Source organism: Eleutherodactylus coqui, chromosome 11 (assembly GCF_035609145.1).
Source record: "Eleutherodactylus coqui strain aEleCoq1 chromosome 11, aEleCoq1.hap1, whole genome shotgun sequence".
In the NCBI taxonomy this organism is placed as follows: domain Eukaryota; kingdom Metazoa; phylum Chordata; class Amphibia; order Anura; family Eleutherodactylidae; genus Eleutherodactylus; species Eleutherodactylus coqui.
This window is the reverse complement of record NC_089847.1, coordinates 66,550,650-66,570,684: the sequence shown is the minus strand read 5'-3', so window position 1 is coordinate 66,570,684 and position 20,035 is coordinate 66,550,650. Positions and strand designations below refer to the sequence as shown.

At 45.9% G+C, this 20,035-nt stretch overlaps 1 protein-coding gene across 4 annotated transcripts in view; it reads right to left on the bottom strand.

Moving 5' to 3' along the window:
• The window catches only part of PACS1 (phosphofurin acidic cluster sorting protein 1), a 141,887-nt gene that overhangs the window by 93,794 nt on the left and 28,058 nt on the right, over positions 1 to 20,035 (bottom strand). For all 4 annotated transcript variants that reach the window (XM_066582469.1, XM_066582470.1, XM_066582472.1 and 1 more), the window contains 4 exons: positions 17,417 to 17,506; positions 11,372 to 11,497; positions 10,207 to 10,351; positions 7,192 to 7,283 (listed from right to left, as the gene is read on the bottom strand). In XM_066582469.1, the coding sequence (XP_066438566.1) occupies positions 7,192 to 7,283; positions 10,207 to 10,351; positions 11,372 to 11,497; positions 17,417 to 17,506 (453 nt within the window). The remainder of the gene's footprint in view (positions 1 to 7,191; positions 7,284 to 10,206; positions 10,352 to 11,371; positions 11,498 to 17,416; positions 17,507 to 20,035) is intronic.

Genomic DNA, 20,035 nt, shown 5'->3' with positions numbered 1-20,035 from the left:
GAAGAATCCTTACCCTACTGGTGTCAGCGCCTACCTTTGAAGAAAAGGTGGCCCGTGCTCTGAAACCTAACAGGCACAATAACTCGCCAGCTATAGTGTGCCCCATTTTTTTGTATACGGAGTACCCGCATACCTAGCTCTAAAGGATGGTGGCTGCAGAGGGTACACTGTTGGAGCTCATGACTTTTTTCCCCTACATGATGGTGGGTAAGAGGTTCCTGGGAAATGAGAGTCTGTGTACAGCATGTAGCAGCTTACCTTGTCGGTGCCCCTCATGGGAGCTTGGAGATTCCATACTCCGATGGCTTCCTGCGGGTTTCTCTGCTGTAGAGATGTCCGGCCACAGGTTTTGGGACCTCCCCTGTCCCAAGCCAGGCATAATGCCACTCGGTAGGGGTGGCTGCGAGGGCCTTCCCTACTAGTTAAGTCCCCGGCTTGGGCATAGGCATCTTCCGGGGGCGGACCCATGTGCGGTGAAGTCATGCACCCGCCCCCTCAGCAAATCACAGTGCAGGGCGTGTGATTTGAATTTTGGCGCCGATTGGTCAGCAAGATTGAAGGTCAGTAACACCTCTCGTGTCTCCTGCGTTATACATGACAGACTGCTTGGGCCTTTTGGGACTAGTTCCACGCCAGGATCTTCCCTGCGATGACAGCGCTGCTACAACTCTAGCCCATGCGTAAGCTCTACATGCATTTTGCTCCCTTACTTGCTATATAATTAGTAACTTGCTGGCAGTTGTTCTTTTGGGAGTGTTATGTCCAACTCCAGAGCTGAGGAGTCGAGATAGGGGCCATCCAGAGCCACTTATTATGCATGTTCTCGGTGCATGATTAAATTTACATGCGGGCAGCTGGAGCCCTATTGCAGTAATTGTACTCCATTGCGGCAGGTGGCTGTAGATACAACTACTAGCACCCCTCCCGCAACGCCCTAGTGAACTGCTGAGCCTGAAACTGCCAAGCTTAGCCTCCATCATTGGCAGTCTCTAATTTGATTACAGCTTCCTCTGCTATTCTGGAGAGGCTGGATCGGATGTCGGGGCCTCCTAGCAGAGTGGAGTCTGAAAGAGAGGGTTCTGAGTCGCAGAATGTTCCTTGCAGTAGGCCTCGGAAGCGGGCCAGGCCTTCAGGGTCCAGGCGTTTATCTGACTTGCTTGCCTCCTCAGACCGGTTGCCGCCGTCTAGCTCCCAGTCGAAGTTTTGTTATTACTCTTGACGCCTTAGTCAATCGCAGGGTGAGCCTTCTGATTTGGCTTCTGAGTCTGATATTGATGACGAGTAAGTTTCTAAACTCTCCTCAATGATTGAAAGCCTTATTACAGAGGTCACAGGTACCTTACACGTCACTGACCAGCCTCCGGCTACACCTGCAGTGACCGTGTTCTTCTGGCACCCTAGATGTATCCCCAGATTTTTCCTTCTGCATGAGGATTTTGAGGATGTGATCTCCAGCAAATGGAGTAAGCCAGAGAAGCGCTTTGTTACGCCTAAGGAGTTCTATATCTTGTATCCATTTTCTGAGGAATTGGTGAAGTGTTGGCCTATTTCCGCTGTTGTGGATACTCTGGTGTCACGTTTATCCAAACACACTAAGATGCCCATAATGGACGCCTCAGTCTTTCAGCATACGCAGGACAGAAAAAAACAAACAAAAAAAAAAAAACGAACAGATACCTAAGCTTGGCTTTAAAGTAGTAGGAGCAGCCTTTAGGCCAGTGTTCGCCACCACCTGGTTAAGTAAAGCCATTTCAGAGTGGGTTGCGCAGCTGCAGAGGGCTATCCAGGGCCGACTGCACTCAGGATCAATTATTGGAACTGGCCCAACAGATTGATCACGCTGGGAAATATGTCTGCGAGGCATCCCTTAACGTGGCCAGGCTCATAGCTCAGGCATCTGCTTCATCCATGGTCATTTGGCGCACCCTGTGGTTGAAGGCCTGGGAGGCAGATGATGCCTCTAAGAGTGCTTGCGCACCTACCCTTTAGGGATTTTAGGCTGTTCAGCCTTCGGCTGGACTAAAACATTTCTGATTCCACAGGAGAGAATAGTTCCCATTTGCCTCAGTATTCGTTGGTTCCAAATGGGGCAAAAACTTTCTTTTTCGTCCCTTTCACCACTCTGGGCCTTGAACCTCAGATGACAGGAGGGAATCGCAAGACCAGAGGTGAGGTCCCTCCTTCAAGCCAAGACCGGCATGGCACCCAGGCCACCCAACATGGTAAGTCATTTTCCGACAAATCCTCTAAATGAGGAGCAGCCAGCACCCAGAGCTTCCGGGTTGGTGGGACAGCTGACCCTGTTCAGGGATACCTGGCTCGCCTACATTGCAGATACATGGGTTCTAGAGGTTGTATCCGTAGGTTATGCAATAGAGTTTGTTGCCGAGCCATCAGAATGTTTTTGTTTTTTTTATTTCAAGGGTTACAGAATCTCCTCTAGCAGCCAGAGTCTTGACCCATTCCATTCGCAAGCTGCTTTCTCAGGGCATCATAGAGCATGTCCAATCGTCCCAGCGTTGCAAGGGGTTTTATTTTAATCGGTTTGCTACGGCCAAAAAGGATGGATCATTCAGGCTGGTCCTGGATCTGAAAACCCTAAATTGGAGTTTAGCATTTTCGCATGGAGTCCCTAGGGACAGTCGTGACATCCATGAAGCTGGGCGAATTCCTCTCATTCACAGACATCAAGGACACATATCTGCACATCCCTATTTGTCAGGTGCATCAGCGTTTCCTGGGGTTTGCCGTCCGATCCAGGCATGGCCAGTTTGCAGCAGTCCCATACAGACTGGCTACTGCACCCCATGTATTTACAAAGGTGTTGGCAGCGGTCATGACACTCCTCCATCTGAAAGGGATCGTGACCATTCCTTATTTGGATGACATCCTGATTAAAGAGTCTACTTAGGAGTCCAGCCTGCAGAGTCTTCAGGTCCCATTGGATACTCTGGCCAGGTTCAGATGGGTCATCAATTTTCCCAAATCATCCCAGCGCATACTTTTTCTAAGCCTGCTATTCGATAAGGCGCGGGCCAGAGTCTTTTTGCCGCCAGAGAAATTGTGTCTCCTCTGGAAGCAGATACCCTCTCTACAGATGCCAGACCGCTTATAAATTTGCCTCTGCATGAGAGTACTGCGTCTCATAGTTTCACCCTTCGAGGTGATCCAGTATGAGCAGTTCCATGCCTATTCCCTTCAATGGGCCATCCTCTCACTATGGGATGGTTCTGTGGGTCTCTAGACTGGAGGATCTTCGTACTTCCTCAAACCCAGTGTTCCCTCAAGTGGTGGCTGGATTCTCCTCTAGTCCCCTGAGGTCGCCCCATGGGGATCCTCCAATGGCAGGTACTTACTACAGATGCCAGCTTGACCGGCTGGGGGAGGAACCCTTCAGAGTTTCAGTATGCAGGACAGATTGCCCATAAACATATTGGAACTTCAAGGCATCTTTCTCCTTTTTTAGCACTTTGTGCATCAGTTGAGAGGTCTTCCAGTATGGATCCAGCCCAGGGCGGGACCTGCAGTGTGACAGCCGTGGCGGAAGTGGCAAAAATTCTGTCCTGACATCTGTTAGCTCTCTCAGCAATTCACATTCCCTGGGTAGATAACAGGGTGTCCGACTACCTCAGCAGAAGGACGGCTTCCCCAGGGAAGTGGAAACTGCATTCTTAAGTATTTCGGCTGATTTGCCGCAGGTGGAGACAGTCGGATTTGGATCTGACAGCCTCCACGTTCAACCGCAGGTTGCCGGCCTTTATGACCCGATACCAGAATCCCTTGGCTTGAACGGTAGACACCCTTGTGATCTTTTGGGAGGGATTCCGGTTCCCATAAGCATTCCCTCCATGCTCTCTGAGAACCTGTGACTGCTCAAGAAAATCAGGTAGGAGAGCCTTCCAGTCATTCTCGAGGCTCCAGATTTGCAATGCAGAGCATGGTACGTGGAGCTTATCAACCCCCTAGTCGACGATCCAGGGCACCTTTCAGTTCCACACGACTTTCACTCTCAAGGACCCCTCTGCCACCCCAATTTGTCCATGCTACATTTAACGGCATAGCTGTTGAGGCCGTGATCTTAAGATCTCACGGCTCTGGAAAGTCGGTCAAACTATGACAATGGCTAGGAAGCCTTCTTATTCAAAGGTGTATCATCAGGTATGGAGGAGCTTTTTCCTCTGTTGCAAGCAGCATGAACAGATGTGAGAATAGGTCCAGCGCTCATAAGGAGGAAAGATAAGTCAAAATGGGAAAAAAAAGAGACTTACTTCTGAGGTCACTGCCCTTGAGACTTCCCCCTATTAAGGAATATGTAGCCAGTAGAAAATATGTTTTGATGCTCTTTGATAAGTCCAACAGCAAGGTGATACTAAATGTATATGCAGATACACCAATACAGGATATGTGCAACGCGTTTCGGTGTTTCAGACACCTTTTTCAAGAATAGTAAGTAAGGAAAAAAAGGACTTACTTTTATATTAAAAGTTTTCATCACCATCTGGAGCATTCCCGTCATCAGTAACGCCTCCCGTGGGCGGGTGTAGAGAAAGACATCACATGGAGCCCAGGGGAGAGACATGGCGCTCCATTTGTATTTCAAAGGGCACCTCAGTGACGCCTCCTGGGGATGGACGCACCCGAGTGACATCACATGGCGACTGGAGAGCGACACTGCACTCCACTTACATTCCAAAGGATGCCAAGTGGGATCTGTATGAGGCCATCTCATACTTGATGCGTATTAAGGGACACCGAAAAGTCCCCTGGATGTATTTACTGCTGGGTACTGGCTCTACAAAGATGTGCCTACATATTAAAATGTAAAAGTAACATTATATCTGGCCACAAAAATGGGAAGAAAAGAGGGTGAAGAAAGAAAAATATGAAGAGGGGAAAAAGTAGGGTTGGAGGTTAGGAAACATATAATTATGGTGAGAGCAACAGAAGGCTTATCCTATGCGTTTCTCCCTGCTTCGGGTACTTTCCTTTTTGCAGAGCGGTCTGGAGTCAGGGCTGGGCCTCAGTTCCTTAAAAGGACAGGTATTGGCCCTCTTGATGCTTTTTCAGCGTCGTCTGGCTCAAAGATTGGCAGTCCACACCTTCTTGTAAGGGGTCACTCACGACGTTCCTCCCCATCGTTCCCCAGTACTGCTTTGGGACCTAAACTTAGTGCTGACGGCATTGCAATCTCACCCCTTTGAATGACTGAAGGAGGTTCCTATGGGTCTCTTGACAGGGAAGGTTGCCTTCTTGGTGGCGATTACTTCCATTCGCAGGGTGTCCGAGTTAGCAGCTCTCTCAGCTAAACCGTCGCTTACTGTCCTACATCACGATAGGGCCTGTTCCGTCATTTCTTCCTAAGGTGGTATCATCCTTCCACATTAATGAGGAAATCATACTCCCCTCTTTTTGCCCTGTCACCAATCACCCGAGGTTACAGCGCCCATTACAGGCTGCACCTGATGCAAGATTTTAAGATCCATCACTCGCGGATAGCCTCTCTCAGGCATTCCAATTCTCTTTTTGTCATCCCTGGAGGTCCGAAACATGGACTTCCCGCCTCCAGGATAGCCATCTCCAGCTGGATTAGTATGGCTGTTTCTGAGGCCAACCATGCGGGAGAAGAAACACCCCCTTCCAGGTCACGGTGCATTCAGCTCGGGCAGTGGGGGCATCTTGGGCTGTGCAGAATAGAGCTTCTGCCACCCAAATGTGTAAGGCCACCACTTGGTTCTTCTTGTACACTTTTTCCAAATTTTAGCGTGTCGATACATTAGCGTTCGCAGACGCCACTCTGGGGCGCAGAGTTCTGCAGACTGCCATCAGCTGACCGCATGTGTCCTCAAACTCTCACCCTAGACTGGAACTGCTTTAGGACATCCCATGGTCTAGAGCTATGTACTCCAGTGTGAGAGACAAGTAAAATTAGACTTCGAGACTTTACGATGAGTACCATTCTCCTCTCATTTGAGATTCTCCTTTGTTGTCATACATGGTAATATTCTGAGTGGATTTATTCTTATACGTTTTTGGCCACTGTGTGAGCATCAGTATCATTTCAGGACAATTTGAGGGAAAGAAGAGACAAAAAGCACTTTCCAAAGTGGAATCTCCTCTTTCGGTTATTATCATTTTTCTTTGTACATACATTGTTTTTTTGTGTGTACCGCCAAATGGCTGTTCCTACTATTTGGTACAAAACTGGCTAGCTCAGTTCAGGCAGGAAAGATATAACGAGCAAGCAGGGCTAAAGCTTTTCTGCTTAGTGCCGTCCTCCTAGTGACCAGTAGCTAAATCCATGGTCTACAGCAGTGTCCCCCAATAGACGAGATGAGAAAGCCTTTGGTACTCACCGTAAAGTCTAAGTATCACAAGCTGTTACCATGCGGTGGTTACTGGTCCTCCTGGGGCGGCAGTGTGCAGGGTCCCGCGGTCGGGGCACGTCCCCCCGGCTTTTTGTCCGGCTGCCGGGAGCGTGGGTGCCTGTTGGGCGTGAAGCTGGTGGTGCACGGTGCCGCGCGAGCGTGCACCTGAGAGTGTAGCTGCCGTGCAAGAGCTCCCTTTTGTTGTGTTCTGTTGGGAGTAGCCTGTCTCCCTCTCACCGCCCCTGGGTGGATGCTTGCAATCACTGCCAGCTATTGGTTTCCCTTAGTGTGCTAGCTAGTCTGCCTCGGTTAGTCTCCTGCTTCTGTCAGTTTGTCTGCTATACTGCTATTATCCGCCAGGTTTTTCCATCTGCCTCAGTTCTGCTTAGTATTGTTTGTGTTGGTTATTTACATCTGCCTTTTCTGTCAGTATTCTACCCTTTCCATCCAAGTACGCCAACGTCCCTTTTTCGGTCCCTAGTGAGAGTAGGGACCGCCGCCCAGTTGCCCGCCTGGGGTTAGCCAGGAGTGGAGGCAAGTAGGCAGGGACAGGGGTTGTGGGTGAGATCTAGGGCACCCTGGCTGGCGTATTAAGGGTATTATACTGTAACACAAGCAGTTCTTGCAGTTGCCTACTATACTACTATTATCATCACAGTCATTCCCTTTATAAAACATACAACTATATATTCTAATAATACAAACAATGCAGAAAAGAGAAGGGAGTGTTTCATTGGAGAGAATGTCATGTTTCACACAGGATCAATTTAAAAGAGTTTAAAACAGATGATGGTAAAGAAACACAAGTTTATTTCACCCTACTCACCGCTGCATGTAATGGGTCATCACTTCCCTCTTGCTCTGAAGAGAAGCTTTCATCTTCATCTTCAGAATAATTTTCAATATCTGGGGAACGATCTGAAGAGAAATTGAAAAACACATCTTAATATTAAAAAGGGAAGAATGTGGACCCAGGAAACTACAGGCCTGTGAGTCTGGCTTCTATACCAGGAAAGATCTTTGAATAAATTATTACACAGCATATATACAAGTACTTGGATAAGAGTGGATTAATTAACCAGAGCCAGCATGGTTTTGAAACAAACAAGTCATGCCAGACTAATCTAATTATTTTCTATGACAGAATCATTGACTGGCTTGATCAGGGAAATGTGGTAGATACAGTATATCTTGACTTTACTAAAGCATTTGACAAAGTATCTCATACTATCGTTATGGAAAAAAATGACCAAATATGGGATTGACAAAGCAACTGTTAAGTGGATTAACAACTGGCTGAGTGATCAAACTCAAAGAGTGGTCATAAATGGCTGCACATCCAAGTGGAAGAAGAATGTATCAAGCGGGGTACCACAAGACTCTGTTCTAGGCCCAGTGTTGTTCAACATTTTTATAAATGATCTGGAATTGAGGGAAAATTTATCAAATTTGACGACGACACAAAGCTAGGAGGGATAGCTAACACTAAAGAATAAAGAGAGAGTATTCAAAAAGATCTAGAAAAGCTAGAACGGTGTGCAACGACTAAGATGATGGTATTTAACAAGGAAAAATGCAAGGTCCTACATCTGTGCAAGAAAAATGAAGAAAGCACATACAGAATGGGAGGAATTGGGCTAAGCAGCAGCACGTGTGAAAAAGACTTGGGTATACTAATAAGTCACAGACTGAACATGAGTGAACAGTGTGATGAAGAAGCAAAAAAGACAAACACAATTCTGGTATGTATTAAGAGAAGCATACAGTAAAGATCACATGGAGGTAATTATTCCCCTCTACTCTTTCAGACATCACCTGGAATACTGCGTCAAGTTCTAGGCACCCCAAATTAAAAAAAGGACATAAACTGGAGCAATTTCAGAAAAGAGTTACCAAGCGGTCTTCAAACTATGTCCTGTGAGGAAAGGCTAAAGGATCTGGAAGTATTTAGTGTACAAAAAAGAAGGCTGCGAGGAGACTTAATAGCGGTCTTCAAAGGGCTGTCACAGTGCAGAGAGAATAGCCCTATTTTCATTTGCACAAGGAAATAATAGAAGCAAAGTGATAAAACTAAAAGGGAGGAAACATGATTAGATATCAGAAAAAACTTTTTGACAGTGAGGAGGATCAGCGGGACAGGTTGTCAAAGGAAGTGACGACTTCTCTGTCACTTGAAGTCTTTAAACAAAGGTTGGACAGACATCTGTCTGGGATTATTTAGTAATCCTGCATTGAGCAGAGGGGTAGACCACATGACCCTGGAGGTCCCTTCCAACTCTACCTTTCTATGATTTTATGATTTGCCCTTCTCCAATCTTCTGGGACTTCTCCAAGAATTTTCAAAGATTATAGCTTGTTATTAAGATTATTTTCAAAACCTATAAAAAGTACAAAGCCCCCCCCCAGAATTCTACTATAATGTGCGTAATACATTAAGGGGTCTATTCGGTCAGCATAAATCCTCGGAAAGTCTAATGCTTAAATAGAGGCACCTATAATGGGTTTGCAACGCTGGACACTGCTAAACTCCCTCCCCCTTCCTTTTTTTGCAGCTCCCAAGAAATTGGTTCCAGGGCAGAATGTCGCACATGACCCATTGGTTCATCTATAGAAGATATTTCTTTTAACAAAGACTTTGTTAAGGCAATGAACAAGTAAAGTGAAACCTTTAGTTATTTGCGGCAGATGTTTCCACGCATAAGTGAAGTGAAGATAAAATAAGGTGTCTTCATTGGCCCACATATCCAAAATATGATGAAGGATAACCATTTTGATGGTATTCTACAGGGTGCAGAACATGGTTGCGTGGACAGTCTTCAAGAATGTTGTTTGTAACTTTCTAAGCAACTATAAAGCACCGGACTACGTACAACAGGTTGAAAGTTTGCTTCAGGCATACAAATCAATGAAGGGCAACATCTCACTGAAGAAACATTCTTCATTCCCACTTGGACTTCTTTCTAGACCAGCTCGGTGCTGTGAGTGACGAACATGGTGAAAGGTTTCATCAGGACATTGCCAAGATGGAGAAACTGTATCAGGGCAAGTGGAATCCGTCTAAGTTGGGTGACTATTGTTGGACTCTCATCCACAAAGCGTCGGACAGTGATTACAAATGAAAATCTGAAGCAAAACAGTTCTAGTTTTGTTTTCTGATGACACCATTACTGTCATAGTCTATGCTGCTATAGACATATACCAATGCTTAGAATGTATCGCCTTTTTCTTGCAAACGGCATGTAATACAGACATGATAAATACATAGTTGTGTTCAGTGTGTTAAAATCTATTTGGTTCACCAAAAATTGTGGAGGAAACAAAACAAGATTTGTTTACTGGTGTTATCGCTGCTGTGTAAATGCACAGGAGCGATAGACTGTTGGATGGCTGTCATTCTGTGTAAAGGTACCTTTACATAAGGCATTAATTATACATTCAGCAGGATGGAGCTGGTAAAGAGGTGGAAGTCTTTGAGGGCAGCCATGAGGGATTTGATAGATTCGGATATAACCCTATAGTTCACCTGAAGTCAACCAGAGTGGACATCCTATCTGCACAGCAGAGCACCCCAACATCCTATGTGCATAAAAGAGCAAATTCTGAATTGGTGGCGAGACTGGCATCACATGACAGTGCCACCATAATGCCATAACTGCCTATAATGAAAGGGCTAAAATTGTATGAAGTCAACTGAGCCGGGATGAAACGAATTATACTGCTAGAAAATTGCTGATAAGTTAACATTTTATGTCCAAAAAAATGTACTTTTAACGTAAAGAAATATTAAAAACGAGCAATGCAGAGTATCTGCAAAACACCTATGTTGAAGATTAAGTCATACCGGACAATTTGGCTTTTGGGCCCTCATGGTCAATTGGCTGACTGGAGAGGGAATGAATATTTATCTCAGCAACAGGCAAAGACACATCCTTGGCATGGCTATGAAGAGACAAGACAAGGCCACTTTCACTAGGAAACTGCAAAACCTGCAAGAAAAAAGGTTGCACAATTCAATTAGAGAATATATGATAAATTTATTAAAAGGGGTTGCTCAATTACTGTACAACCCCTTTGCAATAGGACCCAGTGCGTGAAAATAGTAAAACAGAAATATACTTAACCCTCCATTGCCGCACGGATCCAGCGCGGCAACCCTGGTGATTTAAGTGACAGATGATGTCACAGGAAATCGGGTGACCGCTGCAGCCAATAAGAGACTACAGTGTCACCACCCATTTTCCTGGCATTGGTGCTCGCATCCCAAGTGCCATATCAGGAGTTCAAGAACATGACAGTGCAGCCTCTCATTGGCTGCAGCCGTCACATGATTTCCAAGCTTGGTACTATGGCTAAAGTTTCCATTCTCATCAATTGGAACGTGGTCTGCAGTACCAAGCCTGGGAACGGAGATGTCTGCTTCCTTCAGAAATTAGCTCAAAGTTTGAATGCACTAGCCCAGAGAACAGCTGATCATCGGGGATCCCTGGAGGCAGACTCCTGCTGATCTACTATTAAAAGCAAATCCTGCACATAGGCCACCAATAGCTTACAACTGGACAACCTCCACAATACAAAAGTGGGTCTCCACATGAGTCAATCAGAAACGGACATGAAACTGCAAAAGAAAATATCAGTGATTGCTTTAAAGTCTCTGGGCTGTCAATACACAGTGGTGGACCTCCAGATATGATTGCAATTAAGAAAACTATACTTTTTATAACTTTTATTTACATGTTTTTATAAAAAACACCAGCTATTTAATTTCTTTCTTCTTTAATCTAGCCAAAAGAAACAAGATTTTTCAAAACGCCTCCCTTATTTTTAATACTTAAGAGAACCTTAATGGGTCTATACCAAATTTCCAGGAAAATGACAAGTCAGTATAACACGCACAACACATGTCAGTATATGATATCTTTAATTGGAGTTGCTCCCTTGGAGCCCATTTGATATTATCTTTAAAATGTAAATGTTGATTTCTACTTAGGTCTATATATCCGCCTTACCTCTGCCATATTTATTACTCCTACAGCAAGGCTTTTATAACCCAAGATAGTACGATTCTTGTATCTCTTTCGTCGCTGCAACATGATTTGTAATCGATTTGCATTTCTCTTTAAAAAATGTGGATACTAAAAAGAAAAACAGCAGACATAGTTTATATACACTGATAAAATAAATTTGTTGATGAGAATATTGTAGTGGCTTAGGTCATAATTCCATTCTATATACTTCTATTCACTAGGAAATTCTGCATAATTTTTTACTGTTAGGCTACATTCACACGAGCATGAATCCTGTGCATGTTTTGTGCGTTGCGAGATGCACAAAACTCCTGCGAATAGAAATTTCTTTCTTTTCAATGAAGGTCATACACATTGGGTCATACACTGCAAGGTTAAAAAAAATTGCTAAATGTCCTATTTTTTCTCGTCCCTCAGAACACATCACTCATTGTTTTCAATAGGACAATCAAACACAATGCATGCTGTAAGTCCTTGATTTTTTAAATTTGTTTTTTCAATGAGTGTATGTACTGGGGGCTAGCTACATCACCAGAGTGGTTCTTTAAATGTAAATCAACGCCATAATTTATAAAACAGGGATTTTTTTTCATGAACAAATTTGAAATATACATGCGGAAATAAAAAAAAAAAAAAAAAAAGAGAGTGGTGGTGGCGGCATGTCGCTTTTTTACATGGATTTTTTGGGGGGTTTTCTGCATATTAGAACCACTGAAAGTAGCTATACCATGTGTGTATAAGAGGCAGATTTCAGTGCATATCTGCAGTAAAAATAAGAACTTACGCTTCATTATATCTGCCATGTTTTTCTTTTAAAATTTGGGTCTTGTATTTCCAAAGCAAATTTAAAAAGCGAGTTGGCGCCAATCCACCCCACTTTTCAGTCAATCAGTGTCAGACTGTGTAGGGACACATCTCCAATTGGTAACACCCAGAGGCTAATTTATTAATTCTTAGAAGGAATAAGCAAGGAATAACACAACACGGAAGTCTAAAAAAAGATGTTCCCAATTGTTATTTTTTAAAGATCTTGTCAAGTCTTGTCAAGTTACTTGTCAAGTAATCCGTATCTTTCCAGAGCGTCATCCCGACGGCCCCATTACATATGGAGTATACCAAATTATACGTGGCTTTAGGGCGGGACTACTGCCTGAAGGACTTTTCGTCCATAGCCTAGGTCTTTGTCCGACTGGACGTTAACCCTGTAGTGTCGGATAAATGTATGTATGCTAGACCAGGTGGCTGCTTTGCAAATTTGCTCGGCAGACACCTGGCCTTTTTCTGCCCAAGAGGAGGAGAGAGAGCGTGTGGAGTGGGCTCTAATTTTCCCCGGAGGATCGAGATCCCTGGCTTTATATGCCTCTTGGATGGCAGTCTTGATCCATCTCGCAATGGTGCTCTTAGATGCCGCCTTTCCTTTTGCCGGCCCCTGAAATTGGATAAAGAGGTTATTATTTTTACGGAAAGAGCGGGTAGCCTCTAGATATGCTAGAACGGCTCTCCTAACATCTAGGCTGTGAAATTCTCGTTCTTTTTCATTGCGGGGATTTTGACGGAAGGCAGGCAGAGTGATCGTCTGCTCCCTATGCAATCTTGACACTACCTTCGGTAGGAAGGCGGGGTCCAGTTTGAAGGTAATTCTGTCATCTTGTATTACCATGTATGGTTCAATACAGTATAACGCTTGTAGTTCCCCTATTCTCAGAGCCGAAGTTATAGCGACTAAAAGGGTAACTTTTAGCGTGAGTAGTTTCAGGGAAAGTTGAGAGAGGGGTTCAAAGGGGGGTTGGCAAAAACTATTTAGGACTATGTTTAGGTCCCAGGTAGGGAAGGTTTCTCTAATAAAAGGGTCGAAGTCTTTCTGCCCCTTTGAGAAATCTACGCACCCAGCGGTGTTCTGCCAAAGGGAAGTCTAGGTAAGACCCTAGTGCTGCTGTATGAACCTTAAGGGTTCTAGGGCTAAAGCTTTTCTCTAGGCCTGCCTGTAAAAATTCCAGGATTACGGGTATCTCAATCCCTGGGATTTTCCCTGGCTCTATTTTGCAAAAGTCTGTGAACTTCCTCCAAATCCTATCATAGATGGCTGTAGTGATAGGTTTACGGCTCTTTGTCAGGGTGGTAATTACTTTATGGGAGAGTCCCTTCCCACGCAGTATCATGCTTTCAGCATCCATGCTGCTAGATTCAATTTTTCGACCCCCGGGTATGTTAGCGGACCCTGGAGCAGGAGATCTTCCACGGCTGGTAGTAGGAGTGGACCCCGAATAGTCAAGGCTTTTAGCAGGGGATACCAGGGCCTTTTGTCCCACATAGGGGCAACTAGTATGACTGACACCCGGCTGGTTTGGATTTTTCTGAGGGTGTGGGGGATCAGTGGGAAGGGGGGAAAGGCGTAGGCTAGGTCCATGTCCCAGCTTTGGGACAGGGCATCTACCCCGCACGGATTGTCTCTTGGATTCAGCGAGTAAAAGTCTCGGCCCTTTGAATTTTTCCTTGTGGCGAACAGGTCTATCTGCGGTTCTCCCCACTGGCAGATTTGTTGTTGGTCGAAGACTCGCTGGTTCAGCCCCCATTCTCCTGGAAGGATGTTCTGTCTGCTCAGGAAGTCGGCAACAACGTTTGTGGATCCTTTTAGATGGATCGCTGAGAGAGACAGCACGTTGGATTCCGCCCAGCGGAGTATCTTTATCGCCAGTTGTTGCAGGTGTGGGTGTCGCGTTCCCCCCTGGTGACGAACAAACGACAGAGCTGTCATATTATTAGTTAGAATTTTAATATGCCTTCCTCTTACAAGGGGTTCTGCTGCCTGAAGGGCCTCCCAGATTGCCCTTAATTCTCTGAAATTTGATGAGCGCTTAGCTACTTGGGGGTCCCAGATTCCCTGTAGATTTTAGGTTGGCTACTTGCGCTCCCCATCCTGTTTTGCTGGTATCTGTTGTGATGGGTACAGTAGGTTCTTGCGACCAGGAGGTACCTTTGCTTGGGTTCCTCTGTGAGGTCCACCAGCGTAGGGACTCTGACTCGAACAGACAGGCTCACCTTCTTATCCAGGGATGTCTGCCGTTTGTCCCACTTGGCAAGAATGAATCCTTGTAGTTGACGAGTATGAGCTTGTGCCCATGGCACTATCTGAATGCAGGCTGTTAGAATGCCCAGCACCTTCATTGTTTCTCTGCTAGAAACCGTCGCAGCCTGACAGAGGGAGGTTACTCTTTGGATGAGGTCTTCCTTCCTAGATGATGGAAGCCGAGATTCCTGGATATGGGAGTCTAGTAATACACCCAGGTATACCTTCTGTGTACCTGGGTTCAGGTCGGACTTTTGTTTGTTGACTATCCACCCTAAACTGTTTAGGGTAGACAAGACCATGGATAGGTCTATACGTATAGTCTTTTCTGTCCTTGACACTAACAAAAAGTCATCCAGATATGGAAATATACGGATTTGGTTCTGTCTGAAATAGGCTACCATCTCTATTATGATCTTTGTGAACACCCGAGGGGCGGTGGAGATTCCGAATGGAAGGGCCGTAAATTGATAATGTTGGATCCTGTCACCCTCCCGTAGAGCGAATCTCAAGTACTTGTGATGGTCTGCAGCTATTGGGACGTGGTAGTATGCATCTTTGAGATCTATAGTGCACATTACACTATCCCGGTCTATTAGTGAGACGATAGATCTCACTGTTTCCATCTTGAATTCTTTGTATAAAATAAATTTATTTAGGGCTTTAAGGTTAAAGATAGTCCTAATGGAACCGTTTGGTTTTTTGATTAGAAATAGGGGGGAATAGAATCCCTCACCCCTTTCATGATCAGGGACTTGTACAATGACCCCCAAGTCCTTGAGTTCCTGTACACCTTTTATGAGGTTCCCTTGTTCCTGTAGGGACCCAGGGGAGGTTATGAGGAATCTCCTAGGGGGTAGAGAGTGGAACTCAATTTGGTACCCTGCTTCGATTATTTGGAGTACCCAGGGGTTAGATGTTATCCCCTGCCACTGGCTTAGATAGCCCGCTAATCTACCCCCTGTTTGTTCAGGAGAGGGTTGAGCTTCCTTACCCCGACCTCCCTTGGGGTACGACCATCTTCCAGTCTTCCCTTTTACTTTAACTTCGGGAGGTGGCTGGCGTGTCCTCCTCGGAAAGGATGGTTTCCTGAAAGGTTGTCTGTCGGGAAGGGTCTTGCTCTCGTCGCCGACTTTCTCTAGGATTTTGTCCAGGACGGGCCCAAACATTTATTCCCCTTGGAAGGGGATGGCGCAGAGCTTGTTTTTAGATGTTATGTCTGCGGCCCATGTCTTCAGCCATAATGCCCTTCTTGCTGAATTGCTGAGGACTCCGGTTTTTGCACCGTATCTCACTGTCTCTGCTGATGCGTCAGCCAGGAAAGCGGTAGCCATTTTTAGGAGGGGGAGACAACTGGCTAACTCCTCTCTGGGGGCCCGATCCTTGATGGAGGCTTCCAGCCTGTTTAGCCATAGGACCATCGATCTGGCCACAGAAGTTGAGGCTATGTTGGCCTTAATGGTAAAGGATGTTGCGTCCCAGGCTTTCTTCATTAATCCGTCGATCTTCTTATCCATCGGATCAGACAGCTGAGAAGTGTCCTCAAAGGGTAAGAGGGTTTTCTTGGCCACTTTTGCAATTTGTATGTCCACCTTAGGGGTCTCCCTCTACAGGCGGACGTCCTCAGTAGCGAACGCGAGCCGGTTTCGGATTTCTCTTGAAATCGCTATTCTTTCTCCGGCTCCTGCCATTCATCGGCAATCACTTGTTGCAGGGTCTGATTGACCGGGAACATGGTCTTTCTCTTTGACCGGAGGCCGCCGAACATCTCATCTTGGATTGTCCTAGGCGGGTTATCCTCTTCTATTTGCATTGTTTCCCTCACCGCTTTGATGAGGTGTGCAATGTCGCTTGATGAGAAATAATATTTTTTCTCATCTTCTGTAAGAACTGGCGGGTCCTTTAATTCACCTTCAGACAGGAGCTCCAGTGATTCACCGGAGATTGAGCTCGCCGATTCGGTCTGCCTTGGCCTTTTAGGGACCCGTGACGGACCTGGCTGGGCCTGGGGAAGGGACGCCATGGAGGCCTGCAATTTTTCCCTGATCATACAGCGGATGTCAGATTTAAACGCCGCTTTTTCTTCTGCAAGTATCTTCCCCGTGCATTCCTCGCATAGGGGCTTTTTATAATTTTCCTCGAGCCTTTTGCTGCAGAGGACACATTTTTTAAATTTTTTCCTTGGGTCCGTTTTCTTTGGACCTTCCTTATCCATCTACCCATGCAAAAATGGGGGAGAGGGGAGAGAAGAAAAAAGGGGAACATATATGCATCCGATTTGTACAAGTAGCAATTTTGCGCATTCCTTTTGGCATATAGCCTACTTACAGTTTGTAGGGTATCAGTCTCTCCCTCTCGTGCTGAGCTGTCGTGGGTAGACATACTCACATGCACTGTCTGGCAGTCAGCAGGATCCTCCATGGAGCTTAGCCTGCTTATATGGGGAGTATTTTTGAATTTGGCGCCCATTTCCGGGTTCTCGCCGGCAGCCATGCCCCCTACGTTGAGCGCGTGACGTCACCACGCCGGATGACATCACCACTATGCGCGCCGAGGACCAGGGAGGCCGCCGCTGCCGTTCCCCTGCCAGGAGGAACTATCCCATCGCGGCAGCGGCGGCCCGAACATGCGGACCGCGCGAGGGAGACCAGCGCTGCTGAGGCGACTTACGGCTCCGTCGGCGGCGCAGGTCGGGGATGCAGGGACTCGGGAGTATGCGGCCCCGACCTCTACCCCTCCAGGGGGATCGCACAGCGTGCAGTAAGTTCTCCTTCTTCCTCCGCAAGCTTGCTTGGAGCTTGTTCATCTGTCCCACCGTAGGGACAGGAAGACACTAAAGCATGGTGGAAGGGGAGGTGCTTTTAAACTCTTCCTGTCCCTACCTGGGTCAGAGGGCAACCTCCATATGTAATGGGGCCAACGGGATGACGCTCTGGAAATTAAAGTTTTAAAAAACTCACCTGCAATGAGAATGTCAGCTGTAGTTCTGTCTCTGAAACGCCACCAGTTGGGAGAGAGATTTCATTTGAACGCAAAATTCGTTTTGAGCCCTATAGACAAAATAAATAAATTCTTACTAAACAGAACAAAGGCCCGGCATGTCCTGAAAGTGTTATTCTATATAATGTAACCGTGTTACCTCGGAAAAAACAAGACCCTGTCGGGGGATGTCGTATTATACTTACCCAGCAGGCCCGATCAAGGTCCCTTCCACTGCTCTCCGGAGCTCCAACACGCTTCTTGCAGTCCTCGGCCGCCCATAGAAGATCACTACAAGGTTACGGGATTCATAAATCCCGCCTCCAGAAAGCGATGGCTAGCATAACTTTCTTTTTTTTTTTTTAATGTAATGCAGTTGGGGCTAAAATCCTGAAAAATCTGGGTAGGTCTTATTTTTTGGGAAACCGGGTATATTAAATAAAGTTTAATTCAAATCAAACATTTATAAATATTCAATAGGCCACGATTTATCAATGCCTATACATCTAAAAACAAGATCCAAAATGGCTGGAGATAATAAAGTCAGATTATTAACGACTTTAACCCTTCTTGCTACTAATTGACGTTTCTCTGGTAATAACGCAGTTAGAGCATTCAGGCTTTTTTCATGGCTCATGCTCACGAGCGTTGCGGGATATGCCCGTGGATTTACGCTGCGGGAGTACCACAATTAAAAACAAAAAAAATGCCTGCTGGTGATCGCGGATTTCCGCAGTCTACATTCATGCTATATGAATGGAGACCTCCTGCTGCATAAATCCACGGCAAATAGAACATGCCGCTATTTATTTCCGTCTGCGGAAATCCGCTGTAGAATTCAGCATGTTAACATTGGCAGGCAGAAAGTTATTAGGTTCAATAGAACCTAACGACTGCGGAATTCACACGCAGATTTCCGCCATGGGAAACGCAGTACAAAATCCATCCATGGGCATTAACCCTTAAAGCTGAGGCTGTAGACTCAGACAATACAATTAGCTGCTAAACACAGAAGGGTGTTCAGTTCTCACTATCTATTCATATTGCAAGCATCCCCATTGGTTTAACACATTTTATAGTACTGGAAAAACCCTTAAAATCTGCATAAAATTCTAGTTTTACTGGTATAATAAGTGACATCTGTATTTCCCACAATGTAGACTCTGAGGCAGATTTAACCCTTTCTAATCCAAAGAGATTCTGATTGAAGGCTGTACAGCTTCAATGTCGAAAGACGTCCGACAGGGTAATCTTACTGTATATTACTGGCCGCTCTGTTGTCGGGGGCCTCTCCAGCATGTCCCATACAACAGTACTGGCTCTAGCCAGCAGATAGCGCCATTGTATAACGGCAGAAAGAGAAAACCCCTAGGAAACCCTGAATCTAAAATTGGATTGCAAAGGGTTAAGGTATCTTTACTCAGGCCGATAGTTACCCAAATAATCACTCAAGTGAGCAATTTTGGGCGACTGTCGGCCCATGTACACATGGCCCTCGAACAGGCGCTAAACAAGAAGTTGCTCAAGTGTCACTAATCCTAACAGAATGATTGATGAGCAACTTTCATTCAATGTGAACAAGAATCGTTCATAGATTAATTTACTATGAATGGATGCGGGCAGGAAGGAACGATCTCCACCTTGCTCAGACTCCATTCATTTGAACATCTGTCGTGGCTGTGTAAATCACAGGAGCGTTAGTCACTGGTACCCTAAGGCTGGATTCACACAGGGCGGATTTGCCGCGGTTCTGCCGCAGCAGATCCGCCCGCGGCAAAACCGCCCGCGGCCGCTAATCTCGGGATTAGCCAGCCATGTGGACGAGGTTTCTCAGAAACCTCGTCCACACGGGACGGCCAATCCGCTGCGGTAAATCCGGTTGAAACCGCGTCTGCAGCCGCCGCAGCCGCAGTTTCCAAAGATTGAGCATGTCTGTTTACAGTCGGTTTTTTGTTTATTTATGTTACGGCCGCGCTCTCCTCTATGCGAGAGCCGGCCGCAACGGAAAAGCATGTGGCCGGACCGCTTCAAAGCCGCCATGGCTTAAACCGCGACGGTTCTCCCGGCGGAAATCTCGCGGTTTTTGCTGCGGCCAAACCGCGAGATTTCCGACGGGAATCCGCCGTGTGTGAACCCAGCCTTACAGGCTACTTCTGCTATTGTTTCACTGTATATCGAACCTAACATAATATAGGGTAAAGGGGTATTTCCTAATTGCATACTAGTGGAGCTGGGCGAGAGCCCTGGGGGGACTCAAACATGTATATATATATATCCATCCATGTTTGAGTCCCCCCAGGGCGTGCGTGTGCGTGTGCGCGTGTGTGTGTGTGTGTGTGTGTGTGTGTGTGTGTAAGCCCTCACTGACTGACTGACTCCTAATTCTCTAGCCTCCAGGTATCATACAAACATGAAATTTGGCACGACAATTCTTTAGGTTTTTAAATCGGAAAAGTACAGGGGTTACAACTTGATTATTCAATGTTACATGCAAAAGTATTAGCACCCCTATGTAACGTACCTAATCTAATTCTCTAACTTCCAAATGTTGTACAAACATGAAATTTGGCATGACCATTCTTTAGGTCCTAAATAGAAGT